Below are 24,117 nucleotides of genomic sequence, written 5' to 3'. Positions count from 1 at the left end.
TTCTAGCATGATTTGTTCCCAACCTGGCCTTTCAGGTCACCAAATGATGCACCCATAATCAAGTTTGTCCAACATGCTGATGGTCATCCTCTTGTCTTTATTTACATAATTCCCAGCATTATGACATCTCAATGGAGCTGGATCTTCCTATAATGTGTCTAAAATAAGGTAAGCCTGGTCATTTGTGCCTTGAGAGAAAATTCTAGAATGATTCGTTCTATGATCCACTTGTTTGTTTTCTTAACTATACATGATATTCTTAGGAGACTTCTCCAACACGAAAGTTCAAAAGTGTCAATACTCTTTCTATCCTGCTTCTTCAAAGTCCAACTTCTGCTTCCATACAGTATCACAGAGAATACAATTGCCTGCACAATTCTGATCTTGGTATATACAGACACATCATAGCATCTGAATATCTTTTTCAAGGCTTTCATGGCTACTCTACCTAGTGCTAGTCTGTGGTATATTTCTTGCTGGTTCCTTTATTGTTGATAGTTAATCCTAAAAGGCAGAAGATAACCACCACTTTGTCTTCATTGTCAGTTCTAAGGCTGATTGCTCTATCTGTTGTTATTAGTTTGGTCTTATTTAAATTTAATTTGCTTACCCAGCAAATTTAATTTGAGGGACCACCTCTCCCCAGTAACATCCCATCAGATCCGGGCAGGAGAGTCATGTTATGGGTTCTATCTACTAAGGAACTCAACTCATTTCAACTCCATCAGTTCACAATACTGGACAAGTTGTAAAGTCCCTGGGGTTCTCTGAGCTTGGTTGTTTTCTTGCAGACGTTTCATTACCCAGCTAGGTAACATCCTCAGTGCTAGAAGGGAGTGGGGTTTGCTGTTGTTTACTGCTTGGTTCTTTGTCTGGTGTTAATCCTGGTGTTCATCTCTGCTTATCTTAGTGTTGATTGCTGGCGGAGGTGTTCTGGTCTTTTTGTTTCCTTTTTATTGTCTCTTTTGAATAGTGTATAGATGTTGTTTATCTCTATGTGCCTGTTGATGGCTGACTTGTCTGAATACCAAGCTTCCAGGAACTCCCTCGCATTTTTGGATTTAGCTTGGTCTAAGATGCTGACAGTTGAAACTATGGTTAAATCTGTCCATGCGTTGCGAGATTAAGGAGTTTTCATCATGTCTTCTGACTGCTGGTTGGTGTTCATGGATGTGCTCTGCTAGCCTTCTGTTTGTCCTATATAGTGGTTGTTACAGTCCTTACACTGTATGTTGTAGATGACTCCTGTTTTTTCTTCTTGGGCTACTGGGTCTTTTGGTTTACTTAAGATGTTTTGGAGGGCTTGTACTTAAGATGTTTTGGAGGGCAAGCTATTATACATAAACAGAGAGCAAATCCCACTCCCTTCTAGCACTGAAAATGTTACCTAGCCGGGTAATGAAACGTCTGCAAGAAAACAACCAAGCTCAGAGAACGCCAAGGACTCCAGTTCAACCTTGAGCTACATATATTCTCTCCTATTGGTACTGGACAAGTTATTTGTCTTTTAGCATTAACAGTTTGCCTTTCTGTGAAATGGATTTAGACAGGAACAGAAACTTGTGGATTCAAACAACTAGGCTTTATTTTAGCAGAAGACCCCTTTACATGACTTTGGGAGATTTCTTCCACACACTGTAGCTCCATATGACACAGCCTGACCTTTAGGAGGCCCTATCCTGAATCTCTGAAAAGATTTTTGTGCATATAGTAAATGAAAAAGGCAGGAGAAAAGTGAGTTGAACAAACATTCAATACAGTCCAGTTTTTCTTTTTTTAATAAACCAAAGCAGATTTACTAAAATCAATTTGTAGTATTAGAATGTTTTTTACTTGTGAAAAGAGTTACTGGAGGTCAGGCACATATAAATTTAATAAATAAATAAGTTTCCAGAAAACAAAGAAATGAGATTACATGCAGAGCACGGATTTATTTAAACCTATTCTTGACTTGCACCTGCTCCATGGATGGATGGATGGATGGATGGATGGACAGACGGACAGACAGACAGACAGACAATAAACGAATCTCCTTCTAAACTACAATATGCTATTTACAACGGAAAACAGTACAGAGAAATAAAATAAAATTAACATCAACAAAGAAATAATTACATTATATTAGTAGCACAGAATATATGAACATCCTTAACTTCCTACAATATATACATGCACAGTGTTTCTGGAACATATCAGTGTTTCGCTGTACCTCATTCATGCATTCTGTCAAATGGTAGAAATCTGAGGATGTCAGCAATAGAGCTATTCTAATGTGTTTGAACACAATATGTACCACAGTTATCTTTTGTTTAGACCCATCTAATAACTTAACAGTGGAGACCTTTGTTTCATGGAATTGTTCAATATCTAGTTACTATCCCAGAGAACAGAAAGGCATCCCAATCATATTTGCATAGAGAAAGAAGATACCTCCCATGCTGAAGATCTCTCAGAAACAGACACTATAAAACTATACATAAAAGCTATTTAAATATATTTTTCTCTGGAGCATTCCTTGAATTATTCTATGATTTCAAAGTGCCTAATGGACAGAGAAGCTCTAGACAATTGCAGTTTGAAAATTCAAAACAATTATGACTAACAAAGAAGAACTCTATGCAGATGTGTCCAAAAGCTATCCAGGGATATCATAGCAATTGCATTTATCCACATATCTGACATTTCCTCCTTATTTATCATTTACTTTCTAGAAATAACCCAGTCTTCATTTCTGTTCCTTAGTCACTAGGAGAATCTGCTAGCATGTATGCAACATTTGGCATTATGGTTAGTATTAATGCTAAGTACAGGTAGAAAACAATGTCCAGTCTTTCAGTTTCAGGACATCATTCCCAATAATCATTAACATATCACATTCTTCTCATTAGACAATCATGTCTGCATGCAATTCAGACAATTACTAAATTTAGAACTATATGTAAAGCAGCTACATAGCAGAAAACAGAAATGTCAGCTCTGCAGTCTAGCTATCAGTGAAACAGCAAAGGGCTTAACTGTTTCTTTGCAAGTCTACAGAGCCAGGATTTTGAACAGTGGTTTGACTCTTTTTCAGATGATCCACAGGGAAACTAGGCATATAACCTGGGTAAGCAATGATTTAGTCTGAGAATTAAAATGCTTGCTATGGCTCAGAAAAATTAGGAATATATGGAAATTTTGATCAAATCACCTGTAACAATAATTGTCTGGTAAATGTTATATAAAAATATGAAATTAGTAAACCCCTCAAAACACCAACATATTCTGGTGTTTATATTAAAAAGCAGATTTCATCTAACTGCTGCTTCCTAAGGGCCTTTTCCAGTAATAAGGAAGAGGTCACTGTCCCTCTGCCACAATGAATGAGAGAAAACTTCTCTTCCTTCAAAAAGAAGGAAAAGAGGAAAAAATCCTGCAAAAAGCCACAAAGCTCAAAATATATTAAATCATTTTGAAACTATCTTCTATAATAATTTCTATAACTTTTTGGTACTGCTGTTCTCATTTTAGTTTTTTAAACAACTATCCTGCTGGAAATTATTTCTATTATATAGTTATAATAAATAATGTAGAAATGTCAAAAAGCCATTTTAAGGCTGGGAGTCCACCAGAAAATCCAAGCTCTGTGAACTGAAAGGAAAGTTAAATATCCTGGAAATAGACAATAGCAAACCAGTTCTCTATTGTTGTCAAGAAAACAACATGGATATATTCATTTAGTCAGCAGGTCAGTTTGAGGGAGGTATTGTTTTTTATGACAGATCATCAAAGCACTATCAAAGACTTTGGATTGCAACCTATGTTCTTAAATAATTTAAATTATTTCCATTCTTTGCAAGTTTCAATTATTTCCTAGAGAAGGTATTAAGAGAAACTTTTATGAGAACAGAATTATTATTTGACCATTGCCAGTTGTTACAAATAGATTATTTTTTTATTATTTCAAATCATTATACTATAACAAAATATTACCTGCTACTTCCACAATCTGGTGCCTAGCAATGTCATAGTATGGATCATCCCACCGCAGGTGTGTGACAGAATCAGGGGAGCTCTTGGTATCATCTATACATGTGCAAATTAAAAAAAAGGAAAAAATATAACTTAAAGTGAAACTTACCTAAATAAGGGCTCAGAAGTACAGAGAAATGAATATGTGCATCATCAGTATGATAGCACTGATTCATTTCTCTGTACCTCTACACCTTTATTCAGGTGTGGTGTGGTACAGATGAATAACATTTATTTTGTTCATTTGGTATTTCAAAACAGACAAGTGCATACATTAAGACTAATTGTTCAAGCATATTTATCAGTTTATCTGCTTTATGTAGACACTATTAATGGGAGGAAATAAAAGACTTAAAATCTTCTACCACAAATTCCAAATTCATCAGCTATAATCAACTGCACTGATATATATACTGAACAGGTATTTCTTTGCTATATACAGCCAGTGGTATTTCAGTTCTTATCTGCTGATGGACATGTCAGTTCTGCATTGCAATTTAGATTCAAGATACCAAGCAAACTCTCCTGCAATATCTTAAAGGAATCGAAGATTAATGCTGCAGAACAGGGTTGTGCAACATTTTGAATTCAAAGGCAGACAAGTACTTCAGAGTATTCACTAGCTGGCAATCTTTTCCTGGGACTGTACTACAGCTATGGAGGACAATTGGGGTCTCCCAGAGAAAGACACAATTACTTTAACAAGTTGCAGATGGGCAATATTTTCAGAGTATGGATTCCTTAAAATGTGGCTGCCACCCCCTGCCATTGTTTTATTAACAGAAACACTTACCTGACTTTGGGAAAACAGGCTCTTCATCTGATGGCCAATTTTTATCATCTAGAGAAGCCAATTTGAGCTGATTGAGAGATTCACTAGTGTCTTCCAGACTCAGGTCTTCTTGTAAATCTGGGTATTGCTCCATGCTTCAATGCTCAACAGATTATCTGAAAAGAAGCGTCAAAAATTTACAGATCAGCAAAGAAACACCTCACAATTTTCACTGGCATTTCCCAGTTTCCTCCTTTAAATTTAGTCATAGATGTGACAGACCTTTCATTCATATCTAACTTGAGAGGGGAGCACAGATAACAATGTTGGGATTGCAATTGCATTTCTTTCCATTATCCCTCCTGTGCCAATATAATTGCTTTCCCTTCATAACAAAAGTGGCAGGGAAAGGCAATAGATTATACCTCTTAGACCTGTGCAAATTATTTAGTGAAGTACCTTATTTAGGTGTGCAGGTCAAAACAGCAATTTTGCATTTGAAACAACTGTTTCAAACTAGAATATGGGGTCCCCAGGGCTCAGCCTCTCTCCCATCTGTTTAACATCTACATGAAACTATTGGGGGAGATAATCTATTGGTTTAGGGTTTGATGATACAAAGCTTTGATGATACAAAGCTTTAATATCTAGCTCAGGCCAATCAGGAGTTGCTGTGGAAATCTAAACCTGGTGTCAGTAGGCTGTGAGGGACTGGGTATAGCAAAATAGACTAAGATTGAATCTTTGTAAGACAGAATTACTATTGGGACAAAATCCTCTGATTCATTTGATGCTCTATCTATTGCTCCAAATGAGGTCACACTGCTTCTAAAGGAGCTAATACACAGTTTGGAGGTTCTTCTGGCTTCACAACTCCTGCTGGAACAGCAAGTAAAAATTGAAGCCAGGAAAGCCTATGGCCAGCTTCAGTTGTGCTCCTTCATGTACCAGGAGGCACTGAAGAAGTGACATGCCCTTGTCACCTCTCATCTAGATACTGATCTAGATTACTGTAATTCATTTTACATGAGGTATTCTTGAACACAATTTGGAAATGCAATTGGCACAGAATGCCCAGCACTAGCTAGTTCAACAGAATAACATTTATTTTGTGAGACCAGCACTTGTTGCCAGTAAGTTTCTAATTCAAGGTGCTGATAGTTACCCATAAAGCTTGGGCCCTTGTTACCTCCAGAACCATCTCCTCCCAGTAGAATCTGCCTGGCCTACACAATCTAGGCCAGATATGGTGTTTTGTGTATCCACTTTTCAGGAGATCAGTGGAGGTGGGACCCAGAGACAGCCCCCTCTCCATGGAATCGCATGTCCTAGAGACCACATTTGCCTCCACCCTATCTTTTTGAAAACTGTTCTCTAGAACAGTTGTGAAGCCAGAAGAACCTCCAAACTGTGTACCAGCTCCTTTAGAAGCAGTGTGACCTCATTTAGAGCAATAGCTAGAGCATCAAATGAATCAGAGGATTTTGTCCCAATAATAATTCTGTCTTGCAAAGATTCAATGCAATGCAAAGTCCATTTAGTCAGGAACATTTTAATTAGATAGTAATGGGTTTCCATGTTAATTGTTGCATTTTTTTAGATTGTATATTGTAATCCACTTAGTGGGTAGCACATACATACACCTATTAATAAATAAATAATAATAAATTTGTCAATAAATAAAACTGAAATGCTTTACACACCGCTAGACAAAATCTAATGAACCAACACTGTGGTTTGATATTGTGGATCTAAGTCCGATGGGAAATGGGTTTATCATTTCCTATACTGGCCAATCAAACTTTTATGACATAGTCATAAAAGAAATCTTCATATCACTAGAGACAAAAACCTGAGACACATTCTGCATTCCTACCATTATAGCAAATAGATTAGATTCTAGGGCAATATTTTATAAGAAAAGCATACAATGAAGGAGAAGTGTAGAATTTGAATGTTCGGTTATTAGTTCAATAGTTAAGGAACTTCACCATAAGGAATTATTATTCTCTTGAACTTGGACATAATTTCTGCATTTTGGATCTTCACTACAACATTCAATACATTCATGACTACAGTCAGCACCACAACTGATTGAAAGTTAATAACTGTATATGTGAGGCTACTAGAGAGGGAAATTATCCATCTCAAGAGGCAGAGGAAGATAACCCATCTATCATGATATTAAAAGTGTTAGAGGATCCTTAAAAACAACACAAACAATATATCAACTCTGAAGTAAAATGTTTTTTAAAAAACAATGGATCAAAGCAGGGCTATATCTAATATCAGAAATTAACGTTATCAGTTCCATAAAGACAGCAGCAGCAAAAATACCACCATGTCTTAAAGCATGCCTCAGCATTATGCCATAATTTCAGTGAATCCTTGAGGGCACTGAAGGGAATTTGCTATATATTATACAGCTAATATATATTAATATATATTATATTATATTTGTATCAAAATGTGTAGTCTGTCATTGTCCTTACACTTCAGATGGCTGTAAAATTATTGTGCAGGAAGTCTACAACCAAACAAAATACAATATATTGGCAGGAAGTATTAATGGCCTGGCAAATCTGCAAAGTTAACCTCAGCTATGGTTTGCTCCTCTCTCAAGGAGTGGAGTAGCTGCAAAGGGGACAAAGAGCAGGACATTTTGAATTATTAGCTAATGCTAGAAACATGCTTAAATTGCAACCAACCATCTGTCTTTAGCAATATCCTCAGTTTCTATGGAAACCTTAACCACCATTTGAGGTGACTCATTCCCTTCAAAACAACTCCAGCAGCATATTCTCATAATTATCTAAATTTATCCAATAAAAAAACTCCCTGGCATTAACATAAAAACAATCCCCTACTTGCTTATAGTAAGTTATTCCAATTTTCTCATACAACATGAGCAGAGAGTACAGTACTTACTAATTACCACACCATTAGTTTATATGTTGCATTTATATCCTATGTTTTCTCTGAAATATAGACAGTAAACAGTAGATGTTCCCCTAATATCATTCACAAACCTGTAATATAAATATATGCAAGTAGTATTTGATCCGTGGTAGTGTTCCAGTATGTTGTTAAATCATCACAGATGAAATGACCAACACAAATATTAGAGAGAAAAGTTTCATATAAATCTCAAAAATACTTTTCACTGAGGCAGTTCATACTTTGCACAGAAAGTCAAATTAATGCATAAATATGTTTTGCAATATTACTAGATTTTTAAACTATATCTCTACTCCATTTGAAGATAAACATAGTACAAATACATTAAAGTCTTTGATGTTCCTGGCCATATTACTCCCCTATTACTACTTAGAAAACATTTCATCCATGGTTAAACAAAATACTTCCAATTTACAAAATTCAGCACTTGGATCCAAATATAATCCAATCTCCTTAAAATATGAAACATACTTAATTTGCTGTGTTCTTGCCTCAAATATTAAACATCACTAGAGATTTCTGCTACTTATTTCAAGACCAACTACTGGTTGACATTATAAAAACAAACCCCGAGGAGCATATTCTCTGCCCTTTCTCTAAAGTGATTGTTGAAACCAAGGGCTGGAAGTTATCAAACTACTTTTCTGGATCTAAATATACAAATCAAGGTTTATATTTGCCTTTTTCTCATAGCACCAAATCATGGGTGGCTATGTACATAAACAGCATCTGTAAAGGACACTCATTTGTTGAATTTTTTACCTAAACATATATTCTAACTTATGCTTTGCTGAAACAACCTACAACACCTTGTAGATTACTAAACATGTAAACACCATCTAGGGCATATATCTTTATATTAGAGATATCTGCCACTTCCAGTGTTGGCATGGTAAGATGGGAGATGGTCCAAGAGGCATCAAATTACCTACTCTATTCTATACAGGCAATCCTTGAGTTACGACAGCAATTGGGACTGGAATTTTCATCACTAAGTGATGTAGTTGTAAAGCGTGATGTCACGTAACCACATTGCTTAGTGAAGGCAATCCTTGCAGTCCCCCCTTGCCGTTGTTAAGTGAGGAACATGGGTTCCTAAGTGAGCATCTCCTTGCAACTTCCTGCCAGCTTCCAACAACCAAAGTCAGTAGGGAAGCCAGCAGGAAGTTGCAAGTCCCAGGTGGCTTGCAAGCAGACCAGCAGGCAGGTAAGTGACTGCTGCCGGGTGGGGGAGGGTGTGCAAGTGGCTGGGGAGGCACAGCACAAGCACAGTGAGGCTCAGGAAGGGTGCACGGGTGGGGGAGACTTACCCACACAACTTCTGATCTTCCCTGCCAGCTTCCCTATTGACTTTGTTTGTGGGAAGCAGGCAGGGAAAGTCACAAATTGTGATCACATGACCACAGGATGCTGCAACCATTGTAAGTACGAGCTGGTTGTCAAGCAATCAAGTGACCGTGAAGGTGCTGGGATGGCTGGAAGTTCAAGGACCAGTCATAACCACCACTCATTCGGTGCTGACGTAACTTCAAAAGGTCACTGAATGAGTGGTCGTTAAGCGAGGGCTACCTGTACTTATTCCAGCAACCATTACCCCTCTTTTTAGACTTATCTTATTTAAAAGAGACTATAAGAAAACATACAGTTATAATTAGCTGAAAAGAAAAGGCAATTAATTTTAGATATTCACTGCCCCAAACTGCTTCTCTTTTATTTTTTTCCAAATGATTGTAAAAATATGTTTTATTTTAATTTTAATACTTCAAAATCACCCTATAACTGTTTATACACTGAGGCAAGGAATAATATACATAGTTTCTATCTAAAGTTAACAAAGAAAAATAATAGAACAATTAGGAAAGAAACTAGGCATGAAACATCATCTGATCATTTAGCAAAACAGGTAAAATTGTTACTATCATCTTTCCTTTTCAGTTTTATATAGGCACTCTAACAAATCTTAGAGAAACTATACCCATACATGTAGTACTTTGTATTCCATACATATACATCTTGCCACAAAAACTTCCTTAAACTAATGTTACCCTTTGATATCATTAAGCATGTATATGTGGGAATGGGAGCTCAAGAAATTATATTTTAACTGCTGGTGTTCATAAATTCATTTATGTCTTTAGCTCATCAAGAAAGCAGATTTCTTTTTATTTCCTGTATTCAATAGGCCTAGCGAATCAATAAAATAGAGTAATATATATTTGTTTGCTCCTCCAGCATTGCCATTATAATAAAATCCACTGAAATCTTGCAGCAATAGTTGACATACTAAAGAAAAATAGGCATTTAGCTTGCCCAACCAGCAATACAGTCTAATTCAAGAAAAAAAAGCAAAAAAAAGTTAACCCAGGATGATCCCCCTCTCTCACAGCTTTCAGCTTAAATCAAACAAGATCCACTGACTGTATGATCCAATCTGCTGAATCAGATTATAGTTTGAAAAACACCACACCTTTCCTGCCAGAACATAACTTCCCTGAGCTTGTTGAACAATTCTACTGGCTCAAGCTATGCTTTGATTCTGGTGATACTACAGCAAATCCAGCAACTGAAAAAAAAAATCACATCACATTTGTAACTTGTATGCCTACCACTAACCCTAAATCATTCCTGGTCTTCCATTTTTCTTTTTTTCCCCCTGCAAATCCAATGCACTTGAAAGAATTTCAGCAACAGTACACTTCTACTTTCTTCTGACTGTTATTTCAAGGCAAACACTGCCATAAAAATGAATATCCAGCATAAAAATCTTCAGAAGTCAGGTAGAACACTCACTTAAAAGGAACCCTCCTTCAAAATCATCAAACAAATTCTGCCATACTGTACTCTATGCAGTTTTGTTTGTTACTGAATCTCTCTGCCCAACTCTCTCCACATATAGATTACTTCTTTAAGACATCTATCTATACACCTATACAATTTCCACTTTCTGTCAAAGATCTGGGAGCCCTGTAACTGACAAGATCAAAGCAGAATAAAGTTGCCTCTATTACAGCATCAAGCTGATCAGTACAAACTAATATTAAGACAATGCATACAGTCAGGATTACTAGATTCAAACCCTATAAATTGCATAAACAAGGTAGTTCTAGCAACTTCTCCCTTCCTTACTACAATGTTGTTGTACTGTATTTAAAATAAGTCTCCTTCTAAACAGTCCACGTAATACAAATCTATGACTGAGATCACACATTGCACTAAGCCATAATGTTCGGTTTTGCGTACCATATTGTGTGAATCCAGGCTCTGTGGTTGTATTAGCCATGGTTTATGACTTAAAACAATGTCAAACTCAGCCAATCGTGGTTTATGTAACAAAATATGGTTAAGCAAATGATGGCTGTGCTTACTGAGAAGTTCTCATTTCTGCAATAGCAGAAGCAGGATTGCTCCTTTAGAAACAATGCTCTGTACTGTAAAGTAAGTTAACATAAGGAAGTTGATAGAAGAAACGTTTCCACCTGCACCTCTCAGTGAAACCCCTACAGAAGGCTGGGGAATCTTTCTAAATAAAATAAGATATACTGAAGAAGAAAGGAATTGCCCAAAACAGAATGGAGGGGACCTCTGCACCTAGGCGCAGTGACACACAGAGACAGGGTGGAGAATAAAGGCAGAAGTTCAACGCAGTGGCTCTGTGCCTTGGACTCCGGCCAGGCAGCTCCAAAGCACGCGCCCTCCTAAACTCTGACCGAAGAGCCTCTTCCCCGACGAAGCAGGAATATTCCCTCCGCAAAGGAGCCTCTTCCCGCAACGCAAGCCCTCACAAACCGATTACCTCGAAATGGGTGCGTGCGCTCGAATCGGCGATTCGTCTCATGTAGGAAAAGCCCTCCACTTCCGACTCTGACCACGCGCGTTCGGTACTGAGCGCCAGCGCTCTCTTCGCTCGCCAACAGCCGCTCCCGCCTGTCAAACACCTTCGCAAACATCCGACTCTGAACCGGAAAACGAATTCGTTTCCATGGAAACTCCTTTCCGCCTGCTTTCGACGTCTGGCGTGGGAAAGAAATATTTGCCCGGGTGAAACCGAGGCTCGTGGAGTTGATCGTTCCGCTTCCTAAACGGGCGTTCCCTCGTCATGGAGGGGAGCACGGCCAAAGAGCTGGGCTGTTTGTGGACTGTGTGGGAGTGTAGCTCCCTGCGCTGATCGTCCTTTCGTTTCGTTTTTATTGCAGGTCACCCTCTGGATATGCACGGCAGTTGGCCCTTTTGCCCGGCGTGGCACCTTCCTCGGGGGCTGGCCGTGGGACCTTCTCTGTCCTCGGAGAAGGGTCTGGGAGTGTGGTGTGTGGGGCGCGCTCTGCAGCCAGGGATGTTGCTGCTGCTTGGGCCGCAGGGCGAGGAGCAGAAGGCGGCCACTTCCTTGTCGGTGAGCCTCAGACAGCGGGCAAGAGTGACAGGTAGAAATAGGCCTGAGGTCGATGTGAGTGCTCTCTTCCCCCTCCCTGCTGACCCCTAGGTCGACCAGATGGAAATCTGGGTCTAGACGCTTGAACCCCAGAGAGCCAGTTTGATATACTGGTGAAGGCCCTGACCTAGAAACCAGAATGCTGAGCGTTCTGGGCTTTCTTTAGGCATGAAAGCCGGCTGGGTGACTGTGGGCCAATCACTCTCTCTCTCAGCCCAACCCACCTCACAGGGTTGTTGTTGTGGGGAAAAATAGGGGCAGGAGTATTAGGCATGTTTTCCGCCTTGAGTTATACATTAAAAAGACAGCATAAAATTTTAATAATAACAACAATAACAATCGCCTTGGCAAGAGACAATGCAGTTTGTCATAATAGCTGGTGCTTGCTCTCCCAACTTCCTGGTTTAAGTTTGTAGGTATGGAAAGTCTGGCCTGTTGTGATTTTATCTGAGCAAATTTTGGCTTGAGAATTTCTGAATATTTATAGCTTCTGGGTATGTTTTGTATACTACTTTGTTGCCAAGGCAAAGTGCTTAGAGACTCTTAATGCTGGAATATAGGATAGGAGTAACCAACAGAAGGGATCCTCAGGAATTTCAGGACAGAGAAAAGAAAGTACTTCTTTACACATGTATAATTAACTATGGAATGTAACACGTAGATTACTTTCAGAGAGGGTTAAACAAAATAATTGAAAGCCCGAGTAACTGGTAGCCATAATGGCTATACTGTATGCTGTCTACAGGTTCAGAGATAATGGGATATTGTTGTGATGAAATGTCAAGACATAGCCTTGACCTCATGTTCTACCTGCAGTTTTCCTATAGGTATCTTTTGGGGGGGGGCATTCTGGGAAACAAGATGCTGGGCAAAATTGACCTCTCTTTCTCTCCCTCTCTCTCTCTGATACAGACACACACATATACTCACTCTCTCTCTCTGTGGGCACCCATTCATACTTGAATCTGGTTTTGCACTGGTTAATTCCTTCATAGTCTGTTTTATAGAAATCTGGAACAAGGTTGGGTAATGTTATTTGCTTGCAATTGAGATTTAAGGTAACATTTGCTATCTAATACATTGCACATGTCAGTGAAATAATTGTGACTCTATCATTCAGTCATGTATGCAGTGCTTCATTTATTACTATGAATTAAAATGATAGTTTACATTTAGCACAGAATAGGCATAGAATATTAATATATGTTCCACCATATAACTAAATAGTTAAGACAAATCATATTTTGTTTTAATCCACCCAGCTATTATTTAAGGTATGTTACAGTGAAAGGTGAGTGTCTTGCCCAAAATAATTTACTGAGCGTTATCATCTAAACATAGTTGTTAAGTCTTGGCATTCCAGACTGTCAGTCAGCACTGACTGTGTTTGTATAACTTCCTTTGGATAACTTAATAAGTTTAGGGAAATAAATTTCCTGGATGCTCTCAACTGTAAGCTAGTTATAAAGACTGGGTGTCTAGGATACATTAAGCTAAAATGTTGCTGGCTAATTTTTGAACATAGTCACTGGTGCTGCTGAAAAATACATACTTAAAAATTTAGTTCAGAACAACATTTCCTACAATTAAATGAAATATTGATTGTTGGTGAACTCACACACTACATGAAACTATAATGCTATTTTTTAGTTTTGGTTTATTAGGAGGCAGCCATGGTATATTAAACAATAATATAAGTTCACCAATTTTAGAAAATTCTGCTGAACATGGTTTGAATTGCAACAGTTGTATTCTCTAATCAGTAATTGTTATGAAGGCCAAACTATGGCAAATGTGATGTGATGGCTTAGTTATGTGAATACAACCATGGTGATTTGTAAACCGTAGTTAAAAGGTGAGCATTAATTGTGAACCAAACCATTATGGTTTGTCCAACAAACCATGACTAAACATGGCTTAGTACATTGTGTGAAAGTATGTTGTGTGGGATCAATTATTGGATCACTGACTTTTAAAAGTTGAAACACAATCAGAATTGATGGGTGAAATTGTGTTGTGGCAGGATAGTTAACCATTTTCTACTGCACCATTTTGCATTCAAAGTTCTCATTTCCAGAGTGAGAAGTGAGGGCTTTGAATGCACTATGAGTACTTTCCTTTCTTGTTAAGAGTTCTAATAGCAGCTTGGAGTAGAGTGGTGGTGCTCTTGATTTAGGGATGGATTCACAGCTGCAAAGAAAAAGTCTCTCTGCATAGATCTGCATTCCTCATGATTAGTATGTTAGCTTGATTGTGTGAATTGACCTATGGGTCAAAGAAAGAGCTAGTCCCAAAACTGAGAGCCTCTCACACACACATCTTGCTCTCCGTTACAGGCATTTCCATTACCCAGCTGGAAAAAGGCTTCTGCTTGCAACAGGATATCCAACTGGAGGAGGTGAGAACAGAAACATATGGATAATTTAAAATCTTCTCAGAAATGTTCATCTAATGTAATAGATTGTTGAGTATAACAGTTCAGATAGTAGTGAACCTCTTAGGATTAATTCATGCAATTTGTTTTTAAATTTATTTTTAAGCTAAGTTGATATTTATTTTGTTTTTAATCAGGTTCAAAATAATATGACTCATGTGATTCAGACCTTAATGTCAAGTACTGCAAATTCTTTAATGCGGTGATATACCCAAATTAGTATCCATCATATGAGTGACCTCACACATTGGATCCTGGAACTAAACATAAAATAATCAGTGGCTTGTCCATTTTTATGTGTGCCTGGAGTCAGCTTCAGTCAAATGTCCTGATCTGCATTTAACTTTGAATTTTCTAAAGATTGTTGTATACCTTGAATAGCTGGGAAACATCTCTGGCTGTTGTGGATGTTTAATAATGTTTAAAACAAATTAACAGATGTGACAGAATTTATACATTTAGACAAGCTTAATCATAATACGTTAATAATAAATGATTATAAATAGATATTTTGTTCCTGTTGTAGAAATTCAGCTTTCAATGGCAACTAGAGATTTCCTTCATTTCTGTCATCTTTATTACAAGCTGATTAGCTCTTCTTTTGTCTTGCTGTCTTGGAATTTTTTCCTGATTAAAAAGTCAGCCAGCTACAATAGATACATAACAAATACAGCAAGGTTGTGTAGACTGACTTTGTCTTGATTATCTTGTGTTGCAAAAGCTGTAATATGACTCTTATTCTAAGTGGCTTCCACTTTTGTTACTGGAGTCTTTAAATCCCCAGTTCACTTGATGAGATAATGTTTATCTGAAAGTCTGGATAATGTTTAAACCATTAATCAGTTCGAATAAAAATTGGCTGCATTTAGTTCTACTTTTTTTAACTTGATAGGTTAAAAGGTGCTCCTGTTTAAGTAGACAATACATTTATTAAAAATAACATTTTCCCATAAAATATCTGTCAAGTACTATGCATTTTTCCATAAAATGCTTGAATATCTTAGAAGTTGCATATTTCCTCCTCTCCTTCTTTTGAGATGATGCAAACTGGCAATTATACATGGAAACGAAAAGTGAAGATGCAGTGACATTTTTAATTATTGTTTTAATCATGTACAGTTCTGATTATACTTTTTAATTAGCTAAGAGTTCTTTAATATTTGACATAAATATGAAAGGATAAAACTGCTAAGAGATTACCAGCCACAGGAATTCCATAAATGAAAATAATATATTAAAGGGAAAAGCACACACACTAGATAAATATTGCAAACAAATGCCCTAATGAAAGAAAAAAATGGAATTTCTCTGATATGGGTAATTAGGAAGAAGACTAAAACAGATAGGGAGCTGTGAAGGAAGGAATGTGTTCTTAAATTTGCTGCTGGAATCAATAGGAAAAATTCATGTCCTACTTAAATGCCTTTAGTAGCTAATGTCTTTACCAAGGTAAGCATTATCTATAAAAGGCAGACTAGAAATTCTAATCTTCATGCAAGACATAGATATAGGAAGTCAAATCTTATGATTTCTGTACAGCTATGTAATTGTTACAGATCTCTGAGAGGGTAGTTCCTATGTTCCATTTATTCACTAGATTCCTCTTCAGCCATTAATTCTCTCTAATAAACTTTAAACCTATTTTTTCTTTTTATTCTTTTATTTTTTTTAGTTTTAGTTTTTATTGTTGTAAATTGTAATCTTTAATAAAATTACTGTATAAAAAAAACTGTGCTTAGAAAAATCTAAATGAGACTAAGGAAAACAGAAGAAATTTTTTTTTTTAATGCTTAAAAAGGAACAAAAAAGAAAAATTAACCAATCAAAAGGTAAAATAATAAAATACAAGGTAACTGAAAGGTAGGCCCCCAAATCTTTTATTTATGCAAATAATTGAAATTCATTTTTTAAACAGTAAATTGAACCAACACCAGCAGCACACTAGTTACATATACCTGTTAGCCCCCAAAGATCACACTGTCAAATTTTAGAAGCAAACTACAGAGGTACACAAGCTGCTTTTTGATCAAATACTACATCAGAGTATTATTCTAAACCTTCCTTTAATTCATCAAGAAAACCAACCCCCTCCCAAAAGATAGAGATGCCAATCTCCCCTATTTCCATGATGTCATGATGCTACCTTCTCACCTAGTGCAGTCCTTATTCTCCTCTGAAATAACATCATCTGGATCCATCCTTTTTTTAAATTAATGAAGAGGCAGTGTATATTCAATTTATATGTATGTGTATTGTTGATTATTATTTTTCTCACTAATCCATGGGCACTATTGATCTTCACTGATCCACAGGATCATCAATAGCTGGAAGGGAGTTAAAATATTGTATATTAGATTAGCATGCAGACAGTCATAGATTCATTTCCCAATATTACCAGATGTAGAAAAAAAGGCTCTTATCCTAAACCTCCTAGAGAGTAAGAATAAACAATGTTGAGCTAGAGTGCTAAGGATAGGAGTCAGTGCATGTGGGCTTTCTATGGTCCTAGTCAGATAAATTCAGAAAAAAGTCTGTGAATGGGCATTTCCAGGTACTATATTATTTAATAAACGTGATACTTGGTAGATTAGACTGAGACCACATTCACTTATTTATATACGTGCTATGCTCTAAGTTTGTTTGTGTGTTTGCCTGGGACGATATTGCATCTTGCACCAAAATTAATATTTAACACTATGTGTTTTACAGCCTCGTGAAGCAAAGCCGGGTTGAAGATGAAGCAAATGTAATGTTAGAATGGATCAACGGGGAGCTGCACATCAGAGTCTGCTGTCCTATTGATGTGGGCAGTGAACTGCTATGCTGGTTAACTGAATCACAGGCCAGTCCTACTTGTCTGGAAAATGATAGCCTGGCACATACCTCAGATAGGAAACTTTTTACAGAGAATAAAAAACTGCAAAAAATGCCAGTAGTGGCCACCACCAAGACCATAGATTTAGAAGAGGAGGCTTTGATGCAGAAAGATGATATTATCCAGGATTCCTCTGCAGGTACTGTACATGGCGTCCTTGAAATAGCATTTAAAAAGGAGTATCATAGATCATTCAGGCAAATCAAATAGGAAATGCAATATAGAAATGAATTTGTACATTTCTGATCATGGAAAGGCATGAGATCCTGAAGGAATTCACTGTCACATTCTGTTCACAGGAAGGTTTGAAAACGTGCCCCTTTTTAATCATTATGCAGCCCTAATCTAAGTGTATAATTTTGGTTTTTTACCAGTAGAATTTTACAAGATAGCTTCTTGAGTTGTCTCATATTTTTGAACAAGCTAAGATTACTGAAAATATTTAAATGAAAGTCTGCTTGGCTTTTATAAACCTTTCAAGCTGGGGGCTCTTGCATTTTCTGTATTTTTATTTTTTTACAAATGGTACCATCATGGTTGGCATTGAGGTACACCTCTCCCTTGAAACCCACAAAGAGTTATTTGGAAATAGGTTTTCCTACTTATTATTATTTAATATTTTACTATTTTCAAAGCACAGTGTTTTTCTATTTAGTATCTCAGTTTCAGAGATTGGGAACTGAGTCTGAGAGTATACAGTAGCTTGTCTAGGACTGCTGAGCAGATAGGCCTGCTGAGTAGAAATAGAAGTCATGCTTGTCCATTGATCTGAATTTGGTTCAGTAACACTGGTCAATCAGCCTTACAAGCAGCAGTTTGTTCTGCTATAACCCGTGAAGTATTTTACTATCATGCAGAATATGTATGTAAAATATCTGACTGTACAACTATACTACAAACCTGTGTTTGGTTTATATCATTATAGCAGCTGCATCTTGTTCCAAAACTTGGCAGCTGTTTGGAAAAGATAAAGAAAATTGTCTTATTCAGAGACCCTCCCACAGGTTTTACTGTGAAATGAAATGCAAATATTAAACCATTTTAATCCTTTGAGAAGATTTATCCTCTGACTTACTTTAATGTATATTTAACCAAATACCGCAACATCTTTTTTTATATAGAAGCCCAAAGTTTTTCCAAGTCTTAAAAATATGGGTAGTCCTCATTTACCAACCACAGTTGGGACCAGTAACTCAATCGTTGAGCAAAGTGATCACTAAGTGAAACCATAACTGTGCTTATGATCTTACTTCAGCTTTCCTTTGCTCTACAGACCTATGAAGGTTGTAAATGCGAGGATTGGTTGCAAAGTTACTTTTTCATCACTCTTATAACTACGAATGGTCGCTGTCCAAGGCAGTCACTAAACGAGGACTACCTGTAGGATATTTATAATTCAAGTAAAATGCCCTGGTTGTTGTAGTTCTCAAAAGTACTTCTTTGCCAATTGATGACTATTTCTTTAGTCTCTATCCTGAGTGAAATATTTCCAAAGACTGAAGGTGAGAAGGTATGGAAATAAAATAGTTTTACTATAAAATAGCTATAACTACTTGATGTCTTGTTAAGAGAGCTAACAGTTCCTGGTTCAATTCTTCAGGTATTCCTGATATTCCCAAGTCTGCAGAGTTGAAAGACAGAGGCTGTTGTGTTTCTGTGTTGAATAAGAAGCTGAAGAACAAACAGACCCTTGGATTAGATGTCAATCACAAGAAAAGCAATAAAAATTCTTCCTTGCAAATTGAACAACAGGAGACCAAAATACAGAGTGGAAATAATAAACTTTTTAAAAGCTGTCCTGTTTCCAAGAATGATGGAGGCAAAGAAGATGCTATACTGTATTCTCAGGAAGAGCAGGTGAATGAGATAAAGTCAGATGCAACATTGGCTGAAACCTGTTCAAACCCACCATCGTGCAGTGCAGTTTGCATCAGTGCCATTTTAACTGATAATATAGAGACATTAAGGGAAGAGTCCTGTGCTGAAATAATCCCCAGTGGATATCTTCCAAGTACACCCAAAGACAGGGCAGAGAATGAAAAGAAAAATCCTACACAAGAGGAACAGTCGCATAGATACAAGCCTGGTGCTTCAGCTCACACAGAATCAAGCACTAAACGACGACACCGGTGTAAAGAGTGTGGTAAAGCATTCCTCCAGCTTTGCCACCTGAAAAAACATCATTTTGTGCATACTGATCACAAACCGTTCCTGTGCACAGAATGTGGCAAGAGCTATAGTTCAGAAGAGAGTTTCAAAGCGCATATGCTGGGCCACAGGGGGGTAAGGCCCTTTCCCTGCCCACAGTGTCACAAAACTTATGGCACCAAGCGTGACCTTCAAGAACATCAGGTACTGCATACAGGCCAGCGCCCCTATGCCTGTCCAGATTGTGGAAAATCATTTGCCCGGCGTCCCTCCCTTCGTATCCATCGCAAGACTCATCAAGTTAAACAGCCAAGCTCTACCCCTGCTGCCTGCCAGTGTGTGATATGTGGACGGCACTTGGCCAACCCAGGATCGTTGCGGAACCATATGCGCCTGCACACAGGGGAACGTCCTTATACTTGTCCCTACTGTCCCAAGTCATTCCGTCAGCAAGGCAATCTACGAGGGCACCTTAGGCTACATACAGGGGAACGCCCTTATCACTGCCATTTCTGTGGAGATGCCTTCCCACAGCGTCCTGAGCTGCGCCGTCACCTGATCTCCCACACAGGTGAGGCTCATCTGTGCACAGTATGTGGTAAAGCATTGCGTGATCCCCACACGTTACGAGCTCATGAACGCCTGCACACAGGTGAGCGGCCTTTCCGCTGCCACCTGTGTCCCAAATCCTATCCTCTAGCTACAAAACTCCGGCGTCATCAGAAAGCACATCATGGTGACAAGCCCCATCAGTGTAACATTTGTGGTATAGGCTACAGCCTCCCTCAGAACCTTCAACGCCACCAGCTTGAGCACAAAGACAATCTAGTCAAGGATTCATCCAAATTTGACATCAAAGATCTCAAGGATATTGCAGTTTCAGAGCAGCCTGCTGTGTTGGTAGTACACACTATGAATATGGCAGAGCCTGGCAGGAAAGCAAAAGTCCTCATCTCTAACAGTAACTACATTGGAGCACAAGAGAGCTCTGACCGACACAAGGATGTCATTGAGATTGCTGTTTCAGACACTGAGGAAGAATGTATCATTGTGCAGGAGCAGGCTTCTCCCAGTAACATGTTTATTCTTCAAGAGGGTGTTGGTTTTAGTACTGTGGCAGAAGTAGTTGAGGTAGAATTGGGAACTTGAGCATTGCATTTATTGTGGATTGTCTAAGTATGCTTTTTCTGTAATTGTGAAAGGGCAACATGAGGGTTTAGAAGCACAGAATTCCAGAAAAGGGGCAGGTATTTGTGTGTGACTTCAAATTTGGCTGAATCATCAATATCAGTACAGATCCTAGAGCCTTTATGATTGGACTGCATGGTAGGCTCTGGTGAGTAGACCAGAAGTTATTTATTAAAAATGCTCACTGAGTATCCTTTTTTGCACAGTCAGTATTGGTTTAAATTAAGTGAGGACTATTCTTACCTATTTGTGTATCATATAAGATGTGGCAGTTCTAAAAAAAAAATACAGCGGTAAAGCATACTAGCACTGATCATGTGGTTCAGTCAAGTAGTTTGAATAATTAAATTAGTTATATCACTCCACATGGAATGATTAATGTGGCTGTGAGAGCAGTCTCTCCATTGACTAGCCAAATCATGTGATTGATAATCGCATACAACTTCTCCAGGGTCATACATGATGTTAAGATAGCATGTAGACAGGCCTGAATTAAATCATATTGCAGTCTTGCTGAGAATTGTACAGCCTGGTAGTTGTGCATATAGACAAAATATTTCTTTTTAAAATCAACTAAATGTTGAATCTAGTAAAACAATGTTCCCCAATCTGATGCTCTCAAGATATAATGTGATGAAACTCTTAATATCTCTAATCTAACTACTGATGCTCCAGTATACTCTTAACTTTCTTGGTTCTCCCCCAGCTAAGAAGAACTTGGGTTTTTTCTTTATTTAATAAATGCAAGTAGGCAGTAGAGGGTAGCATTACAGTCTTTATTACTACGTACAATAGAGGCTCTATTTTAATAAGGTAAGCACATTTGTTTGGGCCCAGACAGGCAAATACAAAAACTTACCTGGTCCCACTTGGGTTTTATAGAATATTTATCAGACAGAGATCAGTTAGAACAACAGAAACTCATGTTCAATAATATAAAAACCATGTTTTAATCAGATGCTGTGTGTTATACACATACTGCTGGATTGATCTATTTCAGACTGTAAATGAGAGAATCAAGTATTAAAATTAAATTAACATGGTATTAAATTAATGGATGGAAGGGAAGACTCTGCATTTCTTCCCTTCCATCTATTAATTCAAAAGAATATAGAAAAAGGATAAAATTAAAAATAAATCTCAATTTAGTTGCCATATTTGTTCCTTTCTATACCTTCCTGAACTATCTTTGGTTATAAGAACCAGGTTTTGCTCATTACTTAACGTTGCTTCATATTGAAACACTACAGTGTGTGGCTCCCAAAACATTTATTTAAAGGTAAATATTTTTCCTACAAGATTGGATAGGGGTAATGTATTTCTGGTTATTCTTTCTGCAAGGCAGCATTTTGGTCTCTTCGTTGTTGCCTGAAATGGTACAATTGAAAAATAAGTATGTCATATGAAGCTGTTGTGTGCTCACTTAGCAAAAACAGTTTGGAAATGTATGTGTGTTCAAAACATACATCTCTTATAATCCTTCAAATCCAAAGTTCTACCCTTAATAAAGTATAGATAAGCAAGTTCAGTGTTGCCTATTTTATGAAGAAAAACAGAACCTAATAATGTCCTGCTTACTGTAGTTCCCTGGCACAGAGCAAAAACTTTCTTTGACATGTTATTTTGTTTGATGCTCTCTTCTAACGGTGGTTTTTTGATGAACAGCTAGTTAAATATACTTGTTTTTACTTATTAATTGATAATTCTGGGATATTGTAAATTGTTCTACTGTACTGATTTGGTGACCTGTTTTCTAGTTATCTATGCTGTCACAGTGATGCAGTTTACAGATAATTATGTTGCAGCATTACTGTTGCATTTTGTCATATACTTTATGATTCTTTTAATTAAAAAAAAAACAAGCAAGCATGGTGTCAAGCAAAGTGCAAACCTTAATTCTAATCTTTATTTCCAATAATACTTCAAGGGCCCCTATATATCCTGAAGACATTCTTAGAAAATAAATATATGGTATGAGTTTTATTCTTGTGCTCTTTTTAGGAGTGTATATGTCTGGGCAGAAGGAAAAAAAAACAGAAGTAACCTGATGTGGTTAAAGTACTCTGGGAAATTAGAATAGGAGGTAGAGGACAATCTCATCAGCTTGCTTCCTAGTAAATGGATGTTTTGCTACTAACCGCTTTCATCATGGCAGCCAATTTGTGAGAGTGATCATAACATGCTCTTAAAATTCCAAATGTCCTCCATATAATAAAGATTTCTCTTTTTAAAAAAAAGTCTCTGACGATTCCTGACTCCCAACTAGTGTATGCCTTCTGTGATAACATTTACAACCAATCCTAGTAAATAGATGTTTTGCTACTAACTGCTTTTGCTGTTATGTATCTCTCTGAGGCAATAAGAGTTAGAGCTCCAGTGTGGAATAGCTGGTGTGTATCTTTTGCTGTTCCAGGACCTGGTCCAACATTTGCATGCAACAAATATTGACACAGCTGTAAGTGACCTCAGTGAGGCTAGAACTTAGGGAGCCCTTGCATGAGTCAAAACATCTGTCTTTTTCCTTTGCTTTTGTATTCAACCTAGTTACTGAGTTCAGGTTCCATCTGAGGCAGCTCACTCGTGCTGATCTGAAGTGCTAAGTGGTGCTTACCCACAGATATGGGAGGCATTCTGATCATTGCTTTTTAACTGATAAATGGTATTGGTCACCTTTGTACATAAGGTCTGCTAGGATTACTACAGGCTGTGTCTGATTTATACAGAGAATACTGTATAAATGCAAGTTATACGAAGGAGCTGTTTTAGGTGATACAACTGTATAACTTGTATGACCCGTTGCTGACAAATTCCACATTAGCTTCTAGTAACATTCTTTTCTAAGTGCATTTATACATTCTGTTTAAGTACGTTGCCCAGTTAACAGATGTTAAACCAACTAGTTTGTAATTTCCTGAGGCCTCCTTTCCCTTTTTGAATAATGCAACTATGTTTGCCTTTCTCTAATCCTTCAAACCTATACCAGTTCTCCAGGAGTCTTTAAATATTACAGTAGATCCTAGATCACTTCTGCCAGTTCCTTCAACACTGTGGTATTTAATTCATTTGGCCTTGGAAACTTAAATTCATCTCACAGCAATTTGATCTACATGGGAGTTCTCTTGAAGACTATTCAGAAGTAACAGCCAGAGAAAGAAACTTAGGAAAGACCCACCCTAACTACCCAGGTGGTAAATAGGGAGGGTAGGAGATTTGTACTTTCAGACTTGCAAGATTCTGTTAATGTAGCCTTACAATAAAGTAGAATTAGCTCATCTAGTCATGTTTCCTGCCTGGTTTACCTGGGA

General features: G+C 37.6%; 2 protein-coding genes across 3 annotated transcripts in view; one reads left to right on the top strand and one right to left on the bottom strand.

Annotated features, from left to right (window-relative positions):
- ARHGAP1 (Rho GTPase activating protein 1) overlaps positions 1-11,672 on the bottom strand; it is a 37,168-nt gene extending 25,496 nt beyond the window's left edge. The window contains exons 1-3 of the mRNA XM_007421768.4: positions 11,535-11,672; positions 4,805-4,959; positions 3,973-4,065 (exon numbers count right to left, since the gene is read on the bottom strand). Of these exons, the coding sequence (XP_007421830.1) occupies positions 3,973-4,065; positions 4,805-4,937 (226 nt within the window). The 5' untranslated portion in view covers positions 4,938-4,959; positions 11,535-11,672. The remainder of the gene's footprint in view (positions 1-3,972; positions 4,066-4,804; positions 4,960-11,534) is intronic.
- Positions 11,673-11,762: 90 nt separating this feature from the next.
- ZNF408 (zinc finger protein 408) lies at positions 11,763-23,036 on the top strand. 2 transcript variants are annotated; one of them, XM_007421769.3, is made up of 4 exons: positions 11,763-12,128; positions 14,504-14,565; positions 17,311-17,615; positions 19,077-23,036. In XM_007421769.3, the coding sequence occupies exons 1-4, from the start codon at positions 11,949-11,951 to the stop codon at positions 20,771-20,773; spliced, it is 2,244 nt and encodes a 747-aa protein (XP_007421831.1). In that variant the 5' UTR covers positions 11,763-11,948; the 3' UTR covers positions 20,774-23,036. The 2 variants fall into 2 exon arrangements, with proteins under 2 accessions (XP_007421831.1, XP_088001832.1); XM_088145706.1 differs by having other exon boundaries at positions 12,083-12,159.
- Positions 23,037-24,117: the final 1,081 nt, after the last annotated feature.

The sequence above is a fragment of the Python bivittatus genome, unplaced genomic scaffold (assembly GCF_059951505.1).
Source record: "Python bivittatus isolate LINGU-HERP-01145 unplaced genomic scaffold, Pbiv_v1 ctg000480_np1212, whole genome shotgun sequence".
NCBI lineage: Eukaryota > Metazoa > Chordata > Lepidosauria > Squamata > Pythonidae > Python > Python bivittatus.
Note: the sequence above shows the minus strand (reverse complement) of the source record. Positions and strands in the feature narration are given on the sequence as shown.